Source organism: Canis lupus, chromosome 8 (genome assembly GCF_048164855.1).
Source record: "Canis lupus baileyi chromosome 8, mCanLup2.hap1, whole genome shotgun sequence".
In the NCBI taxonomy this organism is placed as follows: domain Eukaryota; kingdom Metazoa; phylum Chordata; class Mammalia; order Carnivora; family Canidae; genus Canis; species Canis lupus.
The window spans coordinates 30,659,069-30,677,701 of record NC_132845.1 but is presented as its reverse complement, the minus strand read 5'-3'; the positions used below and the strand labels follow the sequence as shown (position 1 = coordinate 30,677,701).

General features: G+C 34.0%; 1 protein-coding gene across 2 annotated transcripts; it reads right to left on the bottom strand.

The window, feature by feature from the left end:
- Positions 1–1,086: 1,086 nt before the first annotated feature.
- LOC140638064 (pancreatic alpha-amylase) lies at positions 1,087–18,022 on the bottom strand. Of its 2 annotated transcripts, XM_072834745.1 has the most exons (12): positions 16,953–18,022; positions 10,487–10,604; positions 7,878–8,090; positions 7,409–7,555; positions 6,382–6,579; positions 5,774–6,004; positions 5,256–5,389; positions 4,381–4,503; positions 4,188–4,287; positions 2,500–2,618; positions 2,268–2,393; positions 1,087–1,314 (listed from the first exon to the last, which is right to left on the bottom strand). In XM_072834745.1, exons 3-12 carry the CDS (start codon positions 8,043–8,045, stop codon positions 1,125–1,127), a joined length of 1,536 nt encoding a protein of 511 aa, XP_072690846.1. In that variant the 5' UTR covers positions 8,046–8,090; positions 10,487–10,604; positions 16,953–18,022; the 3' UTR covers positions 1,087–1,124. The 2 variants fall into 2 exon arrangements, with proteins under 2 accessions (XP_072690846.1, XP_072690845.1); XM_072834744.1 differs by lacking the exon at positions 10,487–10,604 and having other exon boundaries at positions 16,953–17,530.
- Between the last annotated feature and the right edge of the window lie 611 nt (positions 18,023–18,633).

Here is an 18,633-nt window from a genome sequence, read left to right as displayed (position 1 = left end):
TATTTTACAAAACTGGTAAGAGAATGCCAGCCCCTGGCTTGTGATTACTCTCCCTGTTTTCATTCTACAATGTATTTGTTATAAGCACTAAAGTCTGGCTTTAAGGTGGGCACCCGTGATCTTTTTCTCATAATAATGGAGGTAAAGTAAGAGACTCTTGTCATTTAATAAAAGGATAAATAGTGGCAATTGAGAGAAAAAATGATAGAAATATTTGGATGGTAAAATAAAAATATGATGTTTGATTGGATCTAAGAGATATAATAGAAGGGGGTTTCAAAGATGAGACTCAGATTTCTTACTTGCAGAACTGAATGAATGATGATGCCAAGCATAAGAAAAACTACTAAGAGTTATGAGATCCAGATGAGATCCTTACCAAATTTCGTATTTAAGGTCATAGTGAAGAAGGATGAACAAGTAGAGGATTAGAAAGAAAATCTAGACCAAGTGGTATGATGAAAGCCCCAAATAATTACATCCATCCATACTGGGGGTTAAGAAATGGAACAAAAAAAACCCTTACATCAACATCAACTTAAAGACATTACAAGGAGAGAAAAAATACAGATAAAATAGAAGATTCCTATGAGTTCCCTATAATTATATCTATATATATTATAAATATAATTATATATATAATTATATCCCTATAATTAAGAATCATACCTTGCATGATTTTATTTTATTTATTAACTGATTGACCATAAAAGGGTTCTCACAAAGTGAAATCACTCACATGTTATAGCCCTGTATGGCAATTATTAAATCAACTATCCCTCACTAATTGTTAGAAACAGTTGATGGAAGAAATAACATAAATACATATTGGGAAATTGTATAAATGGCAATAAACATACTAGTTAACATACATCTCTGAATTCTTAGAAATTCCCTTGACAAATAAGTCATCAAGAGTCTTCTAAAATATATCATGATGTTAATTGTAGCTATCTTATAATTATATAGTTATAAGTGATCTTTATGCCTTTCTCAGTTTTTCGACTTGATTACTTACAGCTTTTATCAAAAATTAATGAACTATAATAATATATACATACACACAAAAGAAAGAGATACACTTGGTTATTGCTTTGAGTACGTGTATGTATTTATTTCAAATTTTACAGTTTAGATTCAGCATGAATTGCAATAAATGGATCTTCAGCCGAGTTACTAATAGAAAAATGAGCATTCCCATCCCCAGAAATATAGATTTTAATTCCTGTACAATTGCCGTCAATTTTATCTCCAGAAATAACATCACAATATGTGCCAGCAGGAAGACCAGTTTGCAGAGTTAAAGATAATGGCCTGAAAAATAAAATTTAAGATTTAACTTCAATTCAGTACAATTAAAAGCAAGAATTCAGACTACCTCTAAAAGCTTAAGTTTGTGCAATAGAACTCTAAGCAGTCAAAGCCTCAGTGAGAAGAAAATACAAAGACCTCTCCAGCAGATGTGAACAATTTACAAGCTAATGGTAATCTTACAGAAGACTTAGCAAATCCCTAGTTGACAGTGAATATCATCACAAAATTATAGTTTTAGAACTTCAGTGAAGATTTGAACGAATTATCACCCTTAGATAAAAGCACTTCCTTTTAATATTTTAAATTTGTCAGCTGCTTGCAAAGACATCTCCTAAGCCATAGTTTTATATATAAGGGAATCAATATACTAGAAGCAAAGGATGTGAATATACCAATGAAAGTAAGAAGTATCAGAACTAAAACTTGAAAACTCCTGATGTGAATCCCTGACCAACCCTAAGATACATGTTCTTTAAACAATGCCTCAAAAAATACATCATTCATCAGAGAGACAGGGAAGTGAAAAAAGGAGACAAAAGAACCAGCTACAAGAGTACTTGGAAAAAGAGCTAAACAAATGTACTTCAGTATTGAGGTAGTATTTTTCCAACATTTCAAAATGGAATGGGGGCTATAAGACATGTTCTTCTAGTGATTTCACACCCTTCATATGAACTACTCTGCGTATTTTGTGTGGGGTATATATACAGGTGAGTCTATACGTGTGCCTCATATATGTACATGATATGCCAGGATGCACATATCTCCACTTAGAACACAGAGCCCTTATGAATAAGAGCCATTTTCATTTTTCTTCTGATTTCTGTGTTTTCTTAATCCACTGACTAAAGAATTTTTCAAATATGAAAAAAAAAATAAATGTGCAAGAAGAGAAAGTAGTAAACCAAGAACATGTTAGAATAAAACGTTATTTCTAATTAATATCTACTTACCAGTCATCATTGTTAAAGACAATGAACCCTTTGTTTCCTCTTCCAAAAGCTACTTGGTTGCTACCATTATCCCACCAGTTTGTAAAAGGTTGTCCATCAACTACATTACGGAACATAACCATGTTTCTAAAAATAAAATACCACATAAAATGCTTATGAATACATCAACAGCTTAAAATAAAATGTTAAGAATGTTTATTAGTAGAGGACATCTCTAAATAAGAATTCCCACCTTATTTGACGCCATCGATGTTCACAGACCCAATCATTACCACAAGTAGTATCTGGATTAATAGTAACTTCTTTAATTATCCCATTATTATTTGGTGGCCCATACCAATCATTAACATCCTGAAGTAAAAAGAAAAAAAGAAAAAGTTTAAAAAGCTCAGATTTTTGACATTTCACATATTTGTCTATTTCTTCTCCAGTACACCAAAACCAGTATGTCTTGTATCTCTGCATTGTCTTCATTTAGAATGTAACTCCCTCAGCATTGTTACAGCATTTTGCCAAGTCCTCGCTATTTATCCCCAATTTCTCATTCTCTAGTACCATATTTTAAGGGCAAGATTTTTTAATACACTTTAATTTTCTTTCTAAGAAATTGCCATGGAATTCTTAATATCACTGTCAGCAGTGCAATGATAATGAAATGGCAGACTTCAGTGTCAGAAACAGCAGAATGAAAACAAAGATTCTATTACCATTAGTTAAGAAAACTTAGTTGATATACATAACTTCTCTGTGCCTAATTTTCTTCTCCTGTAAAATGGGGATAATGCATAGTTGCTATAAAAATTAAATGATAGGGCAGCCTAGGTGGCTCAGCGGTTTAGCGCCTGCCTTCAGCCCAGGGCCTGATCCTGGGGACCTGGGATCGAGTCCCACTTCGGGCTGCCTGCATGGAGCCTGCTTCTCCCTCTGCCTGTGTCTCTGCCTCTCTTTCTCTGTGTGTCTCTCATGAATAAATAAATAACATCTTTTAAAAAAATTAAATGATATATGTGAAAATGCCTTGAATGTGACAATTGCTAAATAAGTATTCAATTCTTTCAGTCTTCTTTCTGGATAAATGTGCTAATCAATACATCACAATATTCTAAAAAAAAAAAAACAATATTCTTTACCAAACTGATCAGAGGTTTAATATTGTGCTTTTCTGATTGATACTTTTAACAACAGTCACAGAAAAAAATGGAAGAAACTATGTAAATATCAGTCTGGTTTATGCTGAAAAGCATTTTTTACTTTATGTAAGAAGTTGCTGTACAATGCTGCATGTGAATTCTTCAATTAAAAAAATTTTCCATTAAATTTCCATATACATTCACAGTTTTATTTCTTAGTTCCCTTATAAAATTGCTACTCAATACCACATATAATACCCCAAATAATCTCCTCATCTTTACTTTTCCCAAAATAGTCTCAAATTTCTTCAATACATCTATTTTCCTTCCTCTTATAAGATATTTACCCTATTTAACCCCAGTTCAATCGAATAATTTCTTTCCATTCCATATTACTTTTTTCCAAAGTATTTAACAAATATTTTTATTGTTCATATTATGGGCAGGTACTGTTTTAAGTTATTTCAACGTGTTAATTTGTAATCCTTATATCAACCCTATGAGGTAGGTACTTATGAAAAATACATATTTTTCTTACTATATCCTTACTTTTAAGCTTTTCTTTGGGGTGGGTGTATGTTTATCATATTTCTGATATAGTTTGCATACTCTTTGATAACAGAGACAATGAATTTTAATTCTTTAATATCTACTGCATTGCTAAAAGCATTCCTGTATCAGGTTTACACTTCAATATTTGATAAGTAGTAAATATAATAGCATCATGGTACAATTACAACACTTTCTTTTCTCTCGAGAAACAAACATGTTAGATAACACCAAAACTTACTTTTCCATTTTCAAAGTATCTTGGCCAACGGAAGCTTGACATTACTCGTGTAAATCCATATGGATGAGCAAGCATAAATCCAACTCCCATTTTGTACAGTCTAAAAGTTACAAAATGATACCATCATAGAAGTAAACAGTATGTTTAGTATCATTAAAAGGTAGATTAAAAAGGGGGGCACTTTGTTTCCTACCTAGAGTCCCAGAACGTAAGAATAGATGCTCCTCCAGCTCCATGTCCTCGTTGATTGTCGTGGTTATCCACAAAGACAAGTGCTCTATCAGAAGGCATGAAACCCCATCCTTCTCCCCAGTTCCTATTAAAACACACATAAACACACAAACATGTATTCTTTCCCAGTAGCTTTAGGGTAACCTAAATGTATATTTATTTTGGCAGAGCAGGCCCAAATGAAATTCTCTAATTAAATGATTATTCTATAAGAGTTTAAAAATATATATATAAACTATATATAGATATATTATGCATTCCATGTATGAATATATGTATGAATTACTTCGATTATATTCATATTACAGTTATAAGATTTATGCTATAAAAAGTCCTTTTAGAGATTTCAGTATAATTTAGAAAAAACTTCAGAATTTATCAACATCCATATCATAGCATACAGAATAGAATACTGGGATTAAAAGCAAGTTTCAATATTATATTGCTATAATATAAATAGTCTAATATTTGAAAATAATTAATTGATAATACTCATAAATTGAATAGTATAACCACATTGTAGATTATGCTTTATAAATGACACGATCATTTTAATAACAATGTGGCCTTCACATTATATGCAAACATTAGTAATCTAAAATAGTTATATAATACACAGATTAAAGTCTCTAGGTTATGATTGGGGTTTCCAGACATCCTCATGATTGACAAGCTAAATAATAAAGATGATAAATTTGAATTTTGGGAAGTTTAACCCTTGTTACTATTCATTGAATCCTTAAAAGTTCTAAATAAGTTCCTAAGATAACGGAGATTGAGATAATAAGGCTAATACATCTGTGAAATAATTTAAAAGACAAAACATATCTCGTTTACTTTAAGTAAGCCATCTTTTCTCCATTCCATTTGCGCAGAACTGTGCCTAGTTTTGCACCATACTTGAATTCCGTCACACGGCCATTTCCAAAGTACTCTTGGCTTTTAATTGGCTCACCACCCAGATCAATTACCTAGTAGAAATACAGGGGAGAGATTATCTTAAATAAAAACTTTAAAGACTTTTCACCAGGAACGCCTGAGTGGCTCAGCAGTTTAGTGCCTGCCTTCAGCCCAGGATGTGATCCTGGAGTTCCCAGATCGAGTCCCACCTTGGGCTCCCTGCATGGAGCCTGCTTCTCCCTCTGCCTGTATCTCTGCCTCTCTCTGTGCCTCTCATGAATAAATAAATAAAATCTTAAAAAAAAAAAAAAGAATTCAAGAACACTATTCTATATAAATGATTCAGCCATTAAACAACAGAATTATATTTTAATTAAATCCACTATTTTCTAAGGAATTAAGTGATATTATTTTATGTACATATGAAATATAGATACATATATGTATTAATGTACCTCCTGGTAAATGAAAGGTTTACTTCCTCCAGGGAACCACCTTGTATTTAGATTATGCAGTTTATCCAAAACCGCCTTCATGTCTCCAGGCCACATGTGCTTGGAAGCATCAATTCTGAACCCTGCTACACCAATGTCAATGAGGTGGTTTAGATATTCAGCAATCTTGGAACGCACATAATCTTTCTCCAGTGCAAGATCAAGAAGACCAACCAGACGACAATCTCTGACCTATGAAGGCAAAAATTTTGTGATTGATACACAAAACATCATCTTTACTTGAGAATCCATTTCATTATGCGTTCATTTATTCATTAACAGATATTTCTGTAGTGCTTCCTTGCATTGGCACCTGGAGATACTGACATTCTAGTATGGACATACCTTTGAAATATTTTCTAGTATAAAAATGGAGTATGTAGGAAATAAATTAGAAGAGCTTTTCAACTGGGACAAATTAAATTGGGAAAAAATGTTTTAAATATTGATTTCTATTTTCCTAGGAATCTACTCCAGTATGTAAAATGATGATCGATAAACTACATGTAAATAATTAAAGGTACAGATAGCTCTTTATTCGCATCACTGTGGTTTTTAAATTTAATTACCTGATACGGATCATTATAGTTTTCAATGTCTCCACTTCCAGTTTTACATTTACCATCATTAAAATCCCAACCAGAGAATGGGACCGCTGGAAAATCTCTGTTTCCAGGGTTGAAGTAACTTCCACAAGTACTGCTTGTTCCTGCACTCACAGCATTCCCACACATATGATTAATTACAGCATCCACATAAATATAGACCTGAAAAACAAAGTTTCTATTTGTTTGACTCATAGAAAGGTAGAAATTTATAGTATTATTGACTAAAGTTTATGGAATGATAATCACACTCCAAAATAGGTCTTTGCTATTTTTTAACTTATCTTCTTAGTAAACCAAAAGTCAAGCATGAAGGGAAATCAATATGAACTAAATGCCTATCTGCTTTCTACCATCTTGGTAAAATATTTACATATATGATAAACTGATAGAACTAAAGCTACCAGGCAAACAGCCTTTTTAGGGAGAGGTAGGAATCAGCTGAGGCAAGAAAGAGTAGTAGTTTTTAAAATTTCCATGCATTATCCTAGAATGCTAGTCTCTATTATCTACTTAACATCTGAACTTAATTATTGTCTCTTATGCTCTTCATCAAAAATGATTTAACTATATATCATCAATTAAAGAATATAACTATACACCTATGGGGAAGAAGACTCAGAAATGATAGGTGGAGATACAAGTCACATAAAAATTACAAGCAAATATTGCACCTGGAATTTCCAACTCCTAACTAGGAAAGTATTCCCCAGAAATGTGTATAGTTATGGGGTTCAAAGTTGATACTTTCTTTATAAATAAGCTCAGCTTGAAACTTCGATTTAAATTTCCTTTAGTAGATAAATAGCACATATACAAAAGTTTACAAAAGCTGAGCATAAGGTAACAATTAAGCTTTAGTTATGGCTGAAGTGTAAAGTAAACTAAACTAAAATAAAATAAATATGGAAAACATTCTGCTAAAGAGTAACAGGAGACAGGAGACATTGTTTTCCTGAATATTTTTTAAAGGAAACTTTAATTCACTTACACCAACATTGTTACACCGAGTCACCATGTCTTTGAATTCATCTTCATTTCCTGATCTTGTGCACAACTTGTAGCTAATTGGCTGGTATCTTTCCCACCAAGGTCTTGAAGGGTTATTAATCACAACATTTTCATTGGGTGGAGAAATCTATAAATAAAAAAATCTTAATAAGTATCAAATTATGGGTTAGTTTATATCATCAGATTACTCTAGAAACTCATCAATAATCTAAAATTATTTCTGAATTTTTGCATATACAGCTACATTTTTAACAACCACATGAAAATATTAACAGCATACTGGAAATGTCCTGCCAAAGAAAGGTTATATCAGGAATGAAACATAAAGTTGTCAACAATACTACATTTCTTTTGTCCTCAGTAAAATGCTCCAGCTTCACAGATACAAATCATAATACCATTTCCTCTAAGTATAGCAAACTGCAATTTATGCTCTGAACAATACTCACCTGAACCCCTCCAAATCCTCTTGGAGCTAAGTATCGTTCGCATTCAAGAGCAATGTCAGCCCAGCGCCACTCAAACAGATGGACAATAGATGTCCGTCCAGGTTTGGTATTTGGGGCATACTGAGCCCAGCAGAACCCAATGACTGAAAGCAATAGAAAGAACTTCATTTTGCTTTGAGTTGGTAGTATTCTTCCCAGGAACTATTTATCTTCCTGTAAGAGACATATTTTACTAAGTAAATGTTACCATGAATAAATACATAGAGCACAAAGTGTTTATTCATAATCAGAAGAAGGATTATCAATAATAATATTAACAGGTGAAGAATATCTATAAAGAACTTTCCAGAAAAATAATCTAAGTGACCTTTTAGACTTAATGTTTTCCTTATTGAGGGAATATTAACCTTTTTAAACATCTGACAGTTTATATATAAAGAATCCTTAATCATGTATTACTTAATTAGGATTAACTTTTATTTCTGAAGTCTTTCACTAATAGAAGGAAAATCACAATTAAAGCCAACTGAATTTATGGTCAAAACTTTGCCTTAACTATTTGTAACCATTATAATGTTTCACTTTCAAAAAGAAACAGGATATTCAATACAGTTCTGTTTTTATACCACCAAGTCTCATTTTTAGTTATTGAAGTTTCTACTTTACAATTTAAGAAACTATTGGAAAGTTGAATGCCCACGAATTGAGGAAACACCCTTTCCCCACCCTCATCAAATCATGTACTTAATGCAATGGCTATAGTGTAGATTGTTTTGTGTTTTTTTTTTTTTCCTTTTAGCTAAATACCTCTTTTACTACCTGATAAGATACTAAATTGATGAATTCACACACTGCTTCATTCTTAATCTAAGTAAAAGCCTATAAAAGAGAATAATTGTATGGGGGGGGGACTTCATGCATTAAGTCAACAAGCATTAACTGAATGCTGCTTTTTGCTTAAGCATTCAGATGATATTTGGGATACAGTGATGAATAAGACAGGAATCATATTCTCAAAGAGCTTACGTTCTATTGTGGAAAGAAATTATATGAGCGCTAGATATCCCTCATCACCAAGGAAATACAAATCAAAACTGCAATGAAATATCACCTCACACCTGCCAGAATGGCTAAAATTAACAACACAAGAAACAACAAGTGTTGGTCAGGAGGTGGAGAAAGGGGAAACCTCTTACACTGTTTTTGGGAATAAAAACAGGTGCAACCACTGTGGAAAACAGTTTGGAAATTCCTCAAACAGTTAAAAATAGAGCTACCTTGTGATCCAGCAATTGCACCACTAGGTATTTACCCAAAGTATAAAAAATACTAATTCAAAGGGACACATGAACTTCTATATTGATAGCAGCATTATCAACAATAGCCAAACTCTGTGGAAAAAGTCTAAACATCCATCAAATGATGAATGGGTAAAGAAGTGGTATAGATGATAGATAGATAGATAGATAGATAGATAGATAGATAGATAGATGATAGATAGATAGAGATATGAGGAAAGATATAGATATGGATAGATATATATATATCTCCAGCCTAAAAAGAATGAAATCTTGCCATTTGTAACAATGTGGTTGGAACTAGAATGTATCATGCAAGTGAAATAAGTCAGAGAAAGACAAATATATGATTGTACTTGCATGTAGAATTTAAGAAACAAAACAGATGAATACAGGGGAAGGAAAGGAAAAATAAAATAAGTTAAAAACAGGGGGGAGTCACCTTAACGGACTATATATTTAAAAGAACAAACTAAAGAGGGGAGATGGGTGGGGATTGGGTTAAGTGGGTGATGGGTTTTTAAAAGAACACATATTGGGATGATGACTGTGTGTTATATGTAAGTGATCAATCACTAAATCCTGCTCCTGAAACCAGTACTACACTATATGTTAGCTAACTTGAATTTAAATAAAATTTTAAAAAATGAAATCCTGCCATTTGCAACAACATGTTGCAAGGGTGTATTATGCTAAATAAATTAAGTCAGAAAAAGACAAATACCATATAATTTCACTCATAAGTGGAATTTAAGGAATAAAACAGATGAACATATGAGAGAGGAAAAAAAAGAGGGGCGAGGAAAACAAACCCTAAGAGACCCTTAATGATAGACAACAAACTGAGGGTTGACGGAAGTGAGTGTGGGATGGGCTAGAAGGATAATGGTAATTAAGGAGGGCACTTTTTATGATGAGCACTGGGTGTTGCATGTAAGTGATGAAATGCTGAATTCTGCTCCTAAAACCAATATTGCATTATATGTTAACTAACTAGGGGATCCCTGGGTGGTGCAGCGGTTTAGCGCCTGCCTTTGGCCCAGGGCGCGATCCTGGAGACCCGGGATCGAATCCCACGTCGGGCTCCCGGTGCATGGAGCCTGCTTCTCCCTCTGCCTATGTCTCTGCCTCTCTCTCTCTGTGTGTGACTATTATAAATAAAAATAAAATAAAATAAAAAATATAGGTTAACTAACTAGAATTTAAGTAAAAATTTGGAAAAAAAGAAAATATATGAGTAAATTATAATAAAACAACTGAAGATATCAATAAGAACTAGTATGAATTAACAGTAATAAAATAGAAAGTTACTTTGCCATCAGGGTTTTTTAAACTGGATAGTCGGAAGATTTCTCTGTGGAAATGATTTTCAGCTAGCATTTGAAGGAGTAGACGGAGCCAGTCCTTTGAAGATCAGAGAAAGAGCAATCTAGAGGAAAGTACAAGATAAAAAGCTCAAGGAAAGAAAAGACTCAAGTGATATGTTTAAAAAAAAAAAAGTCAAGGTAGCTAAACAACGTGTATTACTGGGAAAGGTAAAATGATAAGATATCTATTAGGCCAGGTCATGAAGGACCTTGTAGAATTTAACGAGAGCACCTTTGAATCTGAAAAATGGAAGCTAGGAAACTTTGGTATACATTAAAAGAACATCACTCTTGCTGCTGTGAAGAAATTGGATTATGTGAAGATTAGAGTAGAGGTAAGGAGATCAGTCTGACTTTTTAGTGGTCTAGGAAAGAGGTCAGCAGATTGGACTAAGGGCACTGACAGGATATATTATATTTCAGAGGCAGAGAGGCTATAGGCTTATGGATAAATGAGAGCTAAAGAATGAGGGGAAGAGAAAACTTACAGAAAGATATTTGGTGATACCATTCATTAAGATGAGGAAAAACAAGGAAGTTTGGGGAAGGGTTATGTAGAGCACTATGGTCCATAATTATTCCTCTATCAACCCTAGTGATCTCTGTTGGTCCTTCCTCCAGCCAACCATGTAAACACTATGTGTCCTGCTTTCTTAGTCAGTTCAAGTTGTTATGCCAAAATTATCACAAGCTTCTCAGTTCACAGATAGTCATCTTCTCCTGTATCTTTATATGGTGGATAACAAGAGAGAGCTCTAGTCTCTTTATCTTTTTATAAGGATACTAATCAATCATGGGGCTCCATTCTCATGACTTTATCTCAACTGAATTACTTCTCACCTGCCCCACGGTCTCACATGCCCCACCATTTCACTGGGAGTTAGGGTTTCAACATGTAAATTTGGAGGAAAGGAGACCCAAATGTGCAGTCCCTAACATTCATCCGTTGCAAAATGAGAATTCCCTCACATTTCACAAGCAATTTCATTACACCATGATTTTCCAAGTATTTTCCTTCTTTCTAGGATCACCTTCTAACATCCTGGTGTACTTAGGAAACATTCCTCTTTCCAGATGCAGCTGAAGCAACATCTTTTGAAGCTTATCCTGAAATTCCCAGGCATAGTTAATAAATCCTCTGTATTATAGCTTTTTATCTTATATGACATTATTAAGATGTATTTGATTTACATGATAAATATATTGTAAATAACTAAGTATTTACAAGTCCATCATTCTGTACCAAACTTCTTAAAGGTAGACTTCCTAACTAATATTCTTAGAAACTAGCAAAACAAACTAATATTCTTAGAAACTAGCATAAGCCATTATGCTTATGAGACCAATGGCTTATGTGATCAGTAAATTGCTGTAACATAAGACTCTAAATTCCATGCACTGTACAAGACACTGGCATAACTTGGGTTATGTCTGCAATTATTTTTTAAAGTAAACAAACACCAGAGAAATTATGTCATACAATCTAATCTTTGTAAAACATTTGTATACTTGAAGGAACTAAAGTCAGACAAAGTGAATAAATTGTCCAGGCTCATAAGGTAAATAATGAAGCAAGAATTTGATAATAGGTCCTACCATAAATCAACATTCTCTGTCATACACCAATATTTATCATAGAATTCTAGAGGGGTAATGTCCAATATGGTAGCACAAGCAATATTTGGTTACTGAGAAATGGAAATATTGGTTTGAACAGAGATGTGCTATAAAGTATAAAATACACCCCAAATTTTGAAGAATTAGTATGAAAACTTAATATAAAAATAATTTTAAGTCATTTATGTTGAAATAATATTTTGAGGGGGCCTGAGTGCCTCAGTTGGTTGAGCATCTATTTTAGGCTCAGGTCATGATCCCAGAGTCCTGGGATCAAGCCCCATATCAGGTCGTTGTTCAGCAGGGAATCTGCTTTTTTCTCTGTCCCTCCCCCATAGCTCATTCTCTTTTGCTCTCTGTCACATAAATAAAATCTTAAAAAAAAAAAATTGTGATACATTAGGCTAAATAAAATTTATTATTGACATTTAATTTCCCAAGTTTCTTTGGCATCTTTTAATATTGCTCCTAAAAACTGTTAATTACATATGTGGTTTTCATTATATTTCTACTGGAGAGTATCATTCTAGAGATAATGTTAAGTCAAAGAAAGGACATATCTGTATAAAAATACAAGCGACAATAATAAAATGAAGAATATGATTACCATTTTAAGAAAGGTAGGAGTAAAGTGCTTGAGGATTTCACTGATAGAAAAAGTAATTTGTGGGAAGCCCAAGTGGCTCAGAGGTTTAGCGCCGCCTTTGGCCCAAGGGCGTGATCCTGGGGTCCTGGGATCCAGTCCCGCGTCGGGCTCCCTGCCTGGAGCCTGCTTCTCCCTCTGCCTGGGTCTCTGCCTCTGTGTATGTGTGTGTCTCTCATGAATAAATAAATAAAATCTTAAAAAAAAAAACAATTTGTGCTGACTGAGAACAGAAAAAGATATAGTCAATTCAAAGAATGGGTTTGACTTTATTTTTCTAAGATTTTATTTATTTATTCATGAGAGACACAGAGAGAAAGAGAGGCAGAGACACAGGCAGAGGGAGAAGCAGGCTCCATGCAGGGAGCCCGATGTGGGTCTCGATCCTGGATCTCCAAGATCACACCCTGGACCGAAGGCAGGTGCTGAAGTACTGAGCCACCCAGGCATTCCGGTTTGACTTTAAAAGAGATAAGGTGGGGATCTCTGGGTGGCTCAGTGGTTTGGCACCTGCCTTCGGCCCAGGGCCTGATCCTGGAGACCCGGCATCGAGTCCCACGTCAGGTTTCCTGCGTGGAGCCTGCTTCTCCTTCTGCCTGTGTCTCTGCCTCTCTCTCTCTCTCTGTCTCTCTGTATGTCTCTTATGAATAAATAAAATCTTTTATAAATAAATAAAGTGAAGTAGCTTTTATGTAAAAAAAAAAAAAAAAAAAATGGCAGCCATGGTGGCTCAGTAGTAAAGCATCTGCCTTCAGCTCAGGTCATGATCCTGGAGTCCTGGGATCCAGCAGCCGTGGGATCCAACCCTGATTCAGGCTCCCTAGTTAATAGGGAGCCTGCTTCTCCTTCTCCCTCTACCCCTTCCCCTGTTCATGCTGTCCCTCTCTCTCTCATAAATAAATAAAATCTTTAAAAAAATGTAGGAAATGGGAAAGAAGAATGGGCAACTACAATATAGTTTTGTAGAACATTACGTTAGGTCTAAGGGAGCTACAGGAGTTAAAGTAAGAAAGTTACATTGGGGTTTCTAAGTCAGGGAGAAGAAAGAATTTCTTCCTAGAGCTATAAGAAGCTACAGAAGAATGTTATTCCTCTGTTTTGTTTGTTTTTAAAAAGGCAAGTAACATGATTAGAGCTTTTAGAGTATATCTCCCTACACATTCCAATCAGCTGAGCTGATCTACCAACTAACTGTTGAATGATTGAATGATTATTGTAGTTGAATGATTATTCTGGGGCTAAACCAGCAAAAGAACCGCCTAGCCAACCCATTAAATTGTGAGGCGGAATGTGTATTATTGCTATTCAGCAATAATTAACTAATACAGAAAGGAGAGATGCAATAGATTTGGTGGAGGCCAATTCTACAGGAAATGGTAGCTAATGAGATGAAGGGGGAAAATGAAAAGAAAGAAACAAAGGGGACACAGAGGTTTAAAGTTTAATGAAAGGGGGTGACTGGGTGGCACAGTTGGTTAAGTGTCTGACTCTTGGTTTCAGCTCAGGTCATAATCTCAGTGTTGTGAGATTGAGACCCATATGGGGCTCTGTGCTCAGCATAGAGTGTGATTAAAACTCTCTCCACCCCTACCCCTCTTACAATAACTAAATAAACCTTAAAGAAAAAATAATAACAATATGAAAAGAAAAAGAGAAGAAAGAAAGAAAGAAAGAAAGAAAGAAAGAAAGAAAGAAAGAAAGAAAGAAAGAAAGAAAGTTATTTAGTTTAGTGAATGGTAGAATGACAACACCATTATCATTCATAGGGCAATCCAAAGGCAGACTTGGTTTAGGGAAACTGAAGAACTAATATCAGAATATACTGAATTAACAGCAATAAAACTGTTACCCCAATGCATGATACATTAAAAACTCAATGTGTTTGGTTTCTGTAATGTTACTATTGCTGTTTTGTTATTTTTATCACTGATACTATTCCAACTACCCTAAACTCATGCTCTCTTTCCACTTCACTTACTGTCACTTGGACATTCTCTCTTTCCATTCCACTCTTTCCAAATTCTAATAATACTTTCCACCTTTTAGAAGTATTTACATACCCTTCCCCCAGGAATAGTGATAAGAAGGAACTGGCAATGTTTTCCACACTTTATTTTCTTTTTCTTTTTGTTTTAATCTCTTCTGAGTTTCTAGGAGATCACATGTTGATTTTGAAATAACTTCTCATCACTGCCTCAACAATTAACTCTGAACTGTTTTAAATACTTTCACATGTATTTTAGGATGTTATTAAAATAAGGGATAACTTGCAGACATAAATTGAGAAATTTTACTAGCTTAGGTGGATGTACACAAATATATGATAATCTTCTATCAAGGGTCACGCATTGTCATAGATTTTCTCATGTAATCTTAATTTTCACCTCAATCAATATAAAAAAATAATAACAAAATAATAAACTCCCTAGGAAAGGCATTAAAATAATTAACACATTTATATCTTGTGAAGTAAATTCTGCAAACAAATCTCAGACATCTTTCTTTTTTTCTCAGACATCTTTGACATCAATAACAAAACAAAAGCAGGGCGCCGGGGTGGCTAAGCCAATTAAGCATCTTCCTTTGGCTCAGGTCATTGTCCTAGGGTCCTGGGACCAAGCCCCATGGTGGGCTCCCTGCTCAGTGGGGAGCCTGCTTCTCCCTCCCCCTCTGTCCCTCCTCCTGTCTCATGCCCTCTCTCTCTCAAATAAATAAAATCCTTAAAAAATATAATAAAACAAAAAAATAAGAACTTGAAACAGTTGAAATATCTACTTCCCTTTATTGATTTCCTAAAATTGTTCGGCTCAGAGAAGATATTCACAGTCATTAATACTATTATCAATGCTCTGTTGCCCACATCTCATAATGCTTATATTGCCTTATAAAGAGAAATTTCCTTCTATTTTAATGCATTAAGGACTACTATAATATGTCAAATGAGATGTATTGGGAGTTCTTTAAAAATATAAACTACAACATTTGGTACTATCCTATCAACAAAGCAATACTCCTTAAGAAGTATTTATATTTGAAGTACCAATAAAACATATGCAATGATAAGGAGAAAAAAAATACTACTAATTCGGACTTCATAATTTGCTAGGTTCTGATGTTCTCAAGTATTTTTTTTCTCAATCGGTATTGAGATATTTGTTATTTTATTTAATGTCCACAATATAAATGACAACAAAGGGGAAAGGCCCTAGAATAAATTCAGGATTTTTCTTAATGCATGAAATACCATTTAGTCATTTAGCTTAAAGTCTACTTAATTGTACCATGTCATAAATAAAATAAAGGAGCTCTATTAAAATGTTAGGTAAAAAGTAGTAGTCAAAAAACTAGTATCTATTTTTATAGCTTCCTTCCTACTTATGTAAATATCAGTTACTTACATAAGTATTAGCTATGACAATGTACTTTCCCCCCACCAAAGATTCACATCTCAGGCAGACAGCAATATATTTTTTAACATGTAAATAATTTAACATTAACCAAGAAGAGACTAGTTATCTACTCTTATCATTTGTAGTTATTAGCCTAGAACCCTCATAGTTAAATATCTTTATAGCAAGTTGTTTAAAGTATCATTAAACATTTAAATGTCACATCTATGCTTATTTTGTCACTTTATCTCCAAGTGTTTTATTTTCTATTTTCATAGTTTTCAATATTCTAGAGCACAGGGTAGTATTATTACTCCAGTATTTGGTCAAGTTAGCCATTTCTCATACTGAAAAAAGTCATAATTCCTCTATATTTTACACTGAATAATGTACAATTTTCCCTCAAAACTGTCTCCCTACAGCTGTCTATCCCCACCAAAAAATAGAAAAGAAAAACAGGAAAATGAACCTGAGCACCAGGTAACAAGTTACATGTGAAGATTAGAGAAACAGAGGCAAATATAATCAAGTTTGTCTACGAGATCTCTTAAGTGAGAGAAACATGTTAAGCCAAGGCTCAGACACAAATAGTACATTTTGTCCTGCTGGAAATTGAAACTTGAGTTGTCAACAAACCTAAAATAGATTGGGAAACTCTAAACAATATCAAATCATATTACAGAAACCAATTATTTCAAGACAAAACTAGAAGGCGGGTATAGGGACTACATGATAGTCATAAACATTAAAAAATAACTCACCACAGTAATTTCTTTAAATCAGCAAACTCTCAAATCCAAAGGTCAGCCTTTCCAATTATAAAATCAGAAAAACCACACAGCTCTTGTTTTGCTTTCTCTTCAATGGGGGAAAATGCTGAATTTAGAACTGCATAGATCTTCTATAATCCTTTTCAATAGGTGCTCTTAGAACCCTTTCCAATTCCCCAAATCTAATCTGCAAAAAAAAAGTCTTATGTGAGCCATATAATGATTCCTGCATGAACCACTGTCTTCTCTTCTCTGCTTTCAATGTGCTGCCCTGCTGCCTTTTCTAATTACACTGTACATTTTCAGTTCACTTTCTCTTTGCTTGCTTTCTTCTTTAATTTCTCAGTATCTTCTCCCAATCTCAGTTAGTTTTTTGTTTTCCTGAACTATTTATATCAAGCTGTAAGAAATTTTTTTGATAAAATAAGCTTAAAGACATAGATTAAAATGATTGTGTTAAATTAAGTAAGTGTGACTAGGATGTAAACAAAGTCTCTAAACCCTAAATATAATTTTGAATCTGAGCTTTGCCACCTACTATGTGAACCTTAGAGAAAACAAAAGCCTATAGATTGTATTTATTTATTTATTTTTAAATATTTTATTTATTTATTCATGAGAGAGAGAGAGAGAGAGAGAGAGGCAGAGACAGGCAGAGGGAGGAGCAGGCTCCATGCAAGGAGCCTGATGTGGGACTCGATCCCAGGACTCCAGGATCACACCCTGGGCCAATGGCAGGTGCTAAACCAATGAGCCACCCAGAGTCCCCACCTACAGATTGTATTTAGGTCTCAGCTGGAAAATGGAGGTAATATTATTACTGATAAATATAACAAAAATGCAAAACTAACTGAAAATAAATAAAAACATATTATGAGTGTTACTATGAACCATGTCAGTGTATTATCACTTTGATTTCTCACACAAACATAAATGCAAGATAGAATTATGATGATACCCAGTTTCAAAAGAAGGAAACTGAAGCACATTAGGAAAGGTAATTTGTCCATAGTCAAATTACAGTAAATGCTGAGACCAAGATTCAAAACCAAGTAGTTTAACACTATAGTGAGTTCTTAGCCAGTACTCAAGCTTATCAGTCTCCAGCACTGAGTTGTAAAAAAAAAAAAAAAAAATTCTATTAAAATGTTTTATGTGAAGATATTTTTCTGTTTAGTTAATATTAATATGTTTAGAAAATAGCAAAAGTAGTAAGAGTTTGTCTTATACTTTGTTTTTCAAATTTTTTACACTAAACAGAATTAATAGTTCTCTGTTGTAGTGGTGCTTAATTGTTTTTGTTTGGTTTTGATTTTCTGGAAAGAGAGAGAGAGCATGAGCATGAGAGGGAGAAGAGGAGAGAGAATCTTAAGACTCTATACTTCGTGCAGCGCCTGACACAGGGCTTGATTTCACAACCCTGAGATCATGACCTAAGCCGAAATAGTCAGTTGCTTAAACAATTGAGCCACCCAGGCACCCGTCTCTGGTAAAGTTTTTATTCCTGATCTCATACCCTGAGAAATATTATGATTCATAAATATGCCATGCTCCTCTCTACAGGTGAAATACACACCTTATCCTGTTGAATTTGGGAATGTCCATGTCATTTGCTTTGGCAATGAAATAAAACAGAAGTAAGAAGTTTTACTCTGGTGTCTCTGTGATTGTT

What these genes read in the sequence shown, in the direction of transcription:
- LOC140638064 (XM_072834745.1), bottom strand. Translation starts at nt 8,045, where the DNA reads ATGAAGTTCTTTCTATTGCTTTCAGTCATTGGGTTCTGCTGGGCTCAG. An exon ending in GAAAAGATGGCTTACTTAAA is followed by an intron (nt 4,504 to 5,255) that starts GTAAACGAGATA and finishes GTGTTTTAATAG; the next exon opens with GAACTGGGGAGAAGGATGGG. An exon ending in GTCTTTAACAATGATGACTG is followed by an intron (nt 1,315 to 2,267) that starts GTAAGTAGATAT and finishes TTTATTTTTCAG; the next exon opens with GCCATTATCTTTAACTCTGC.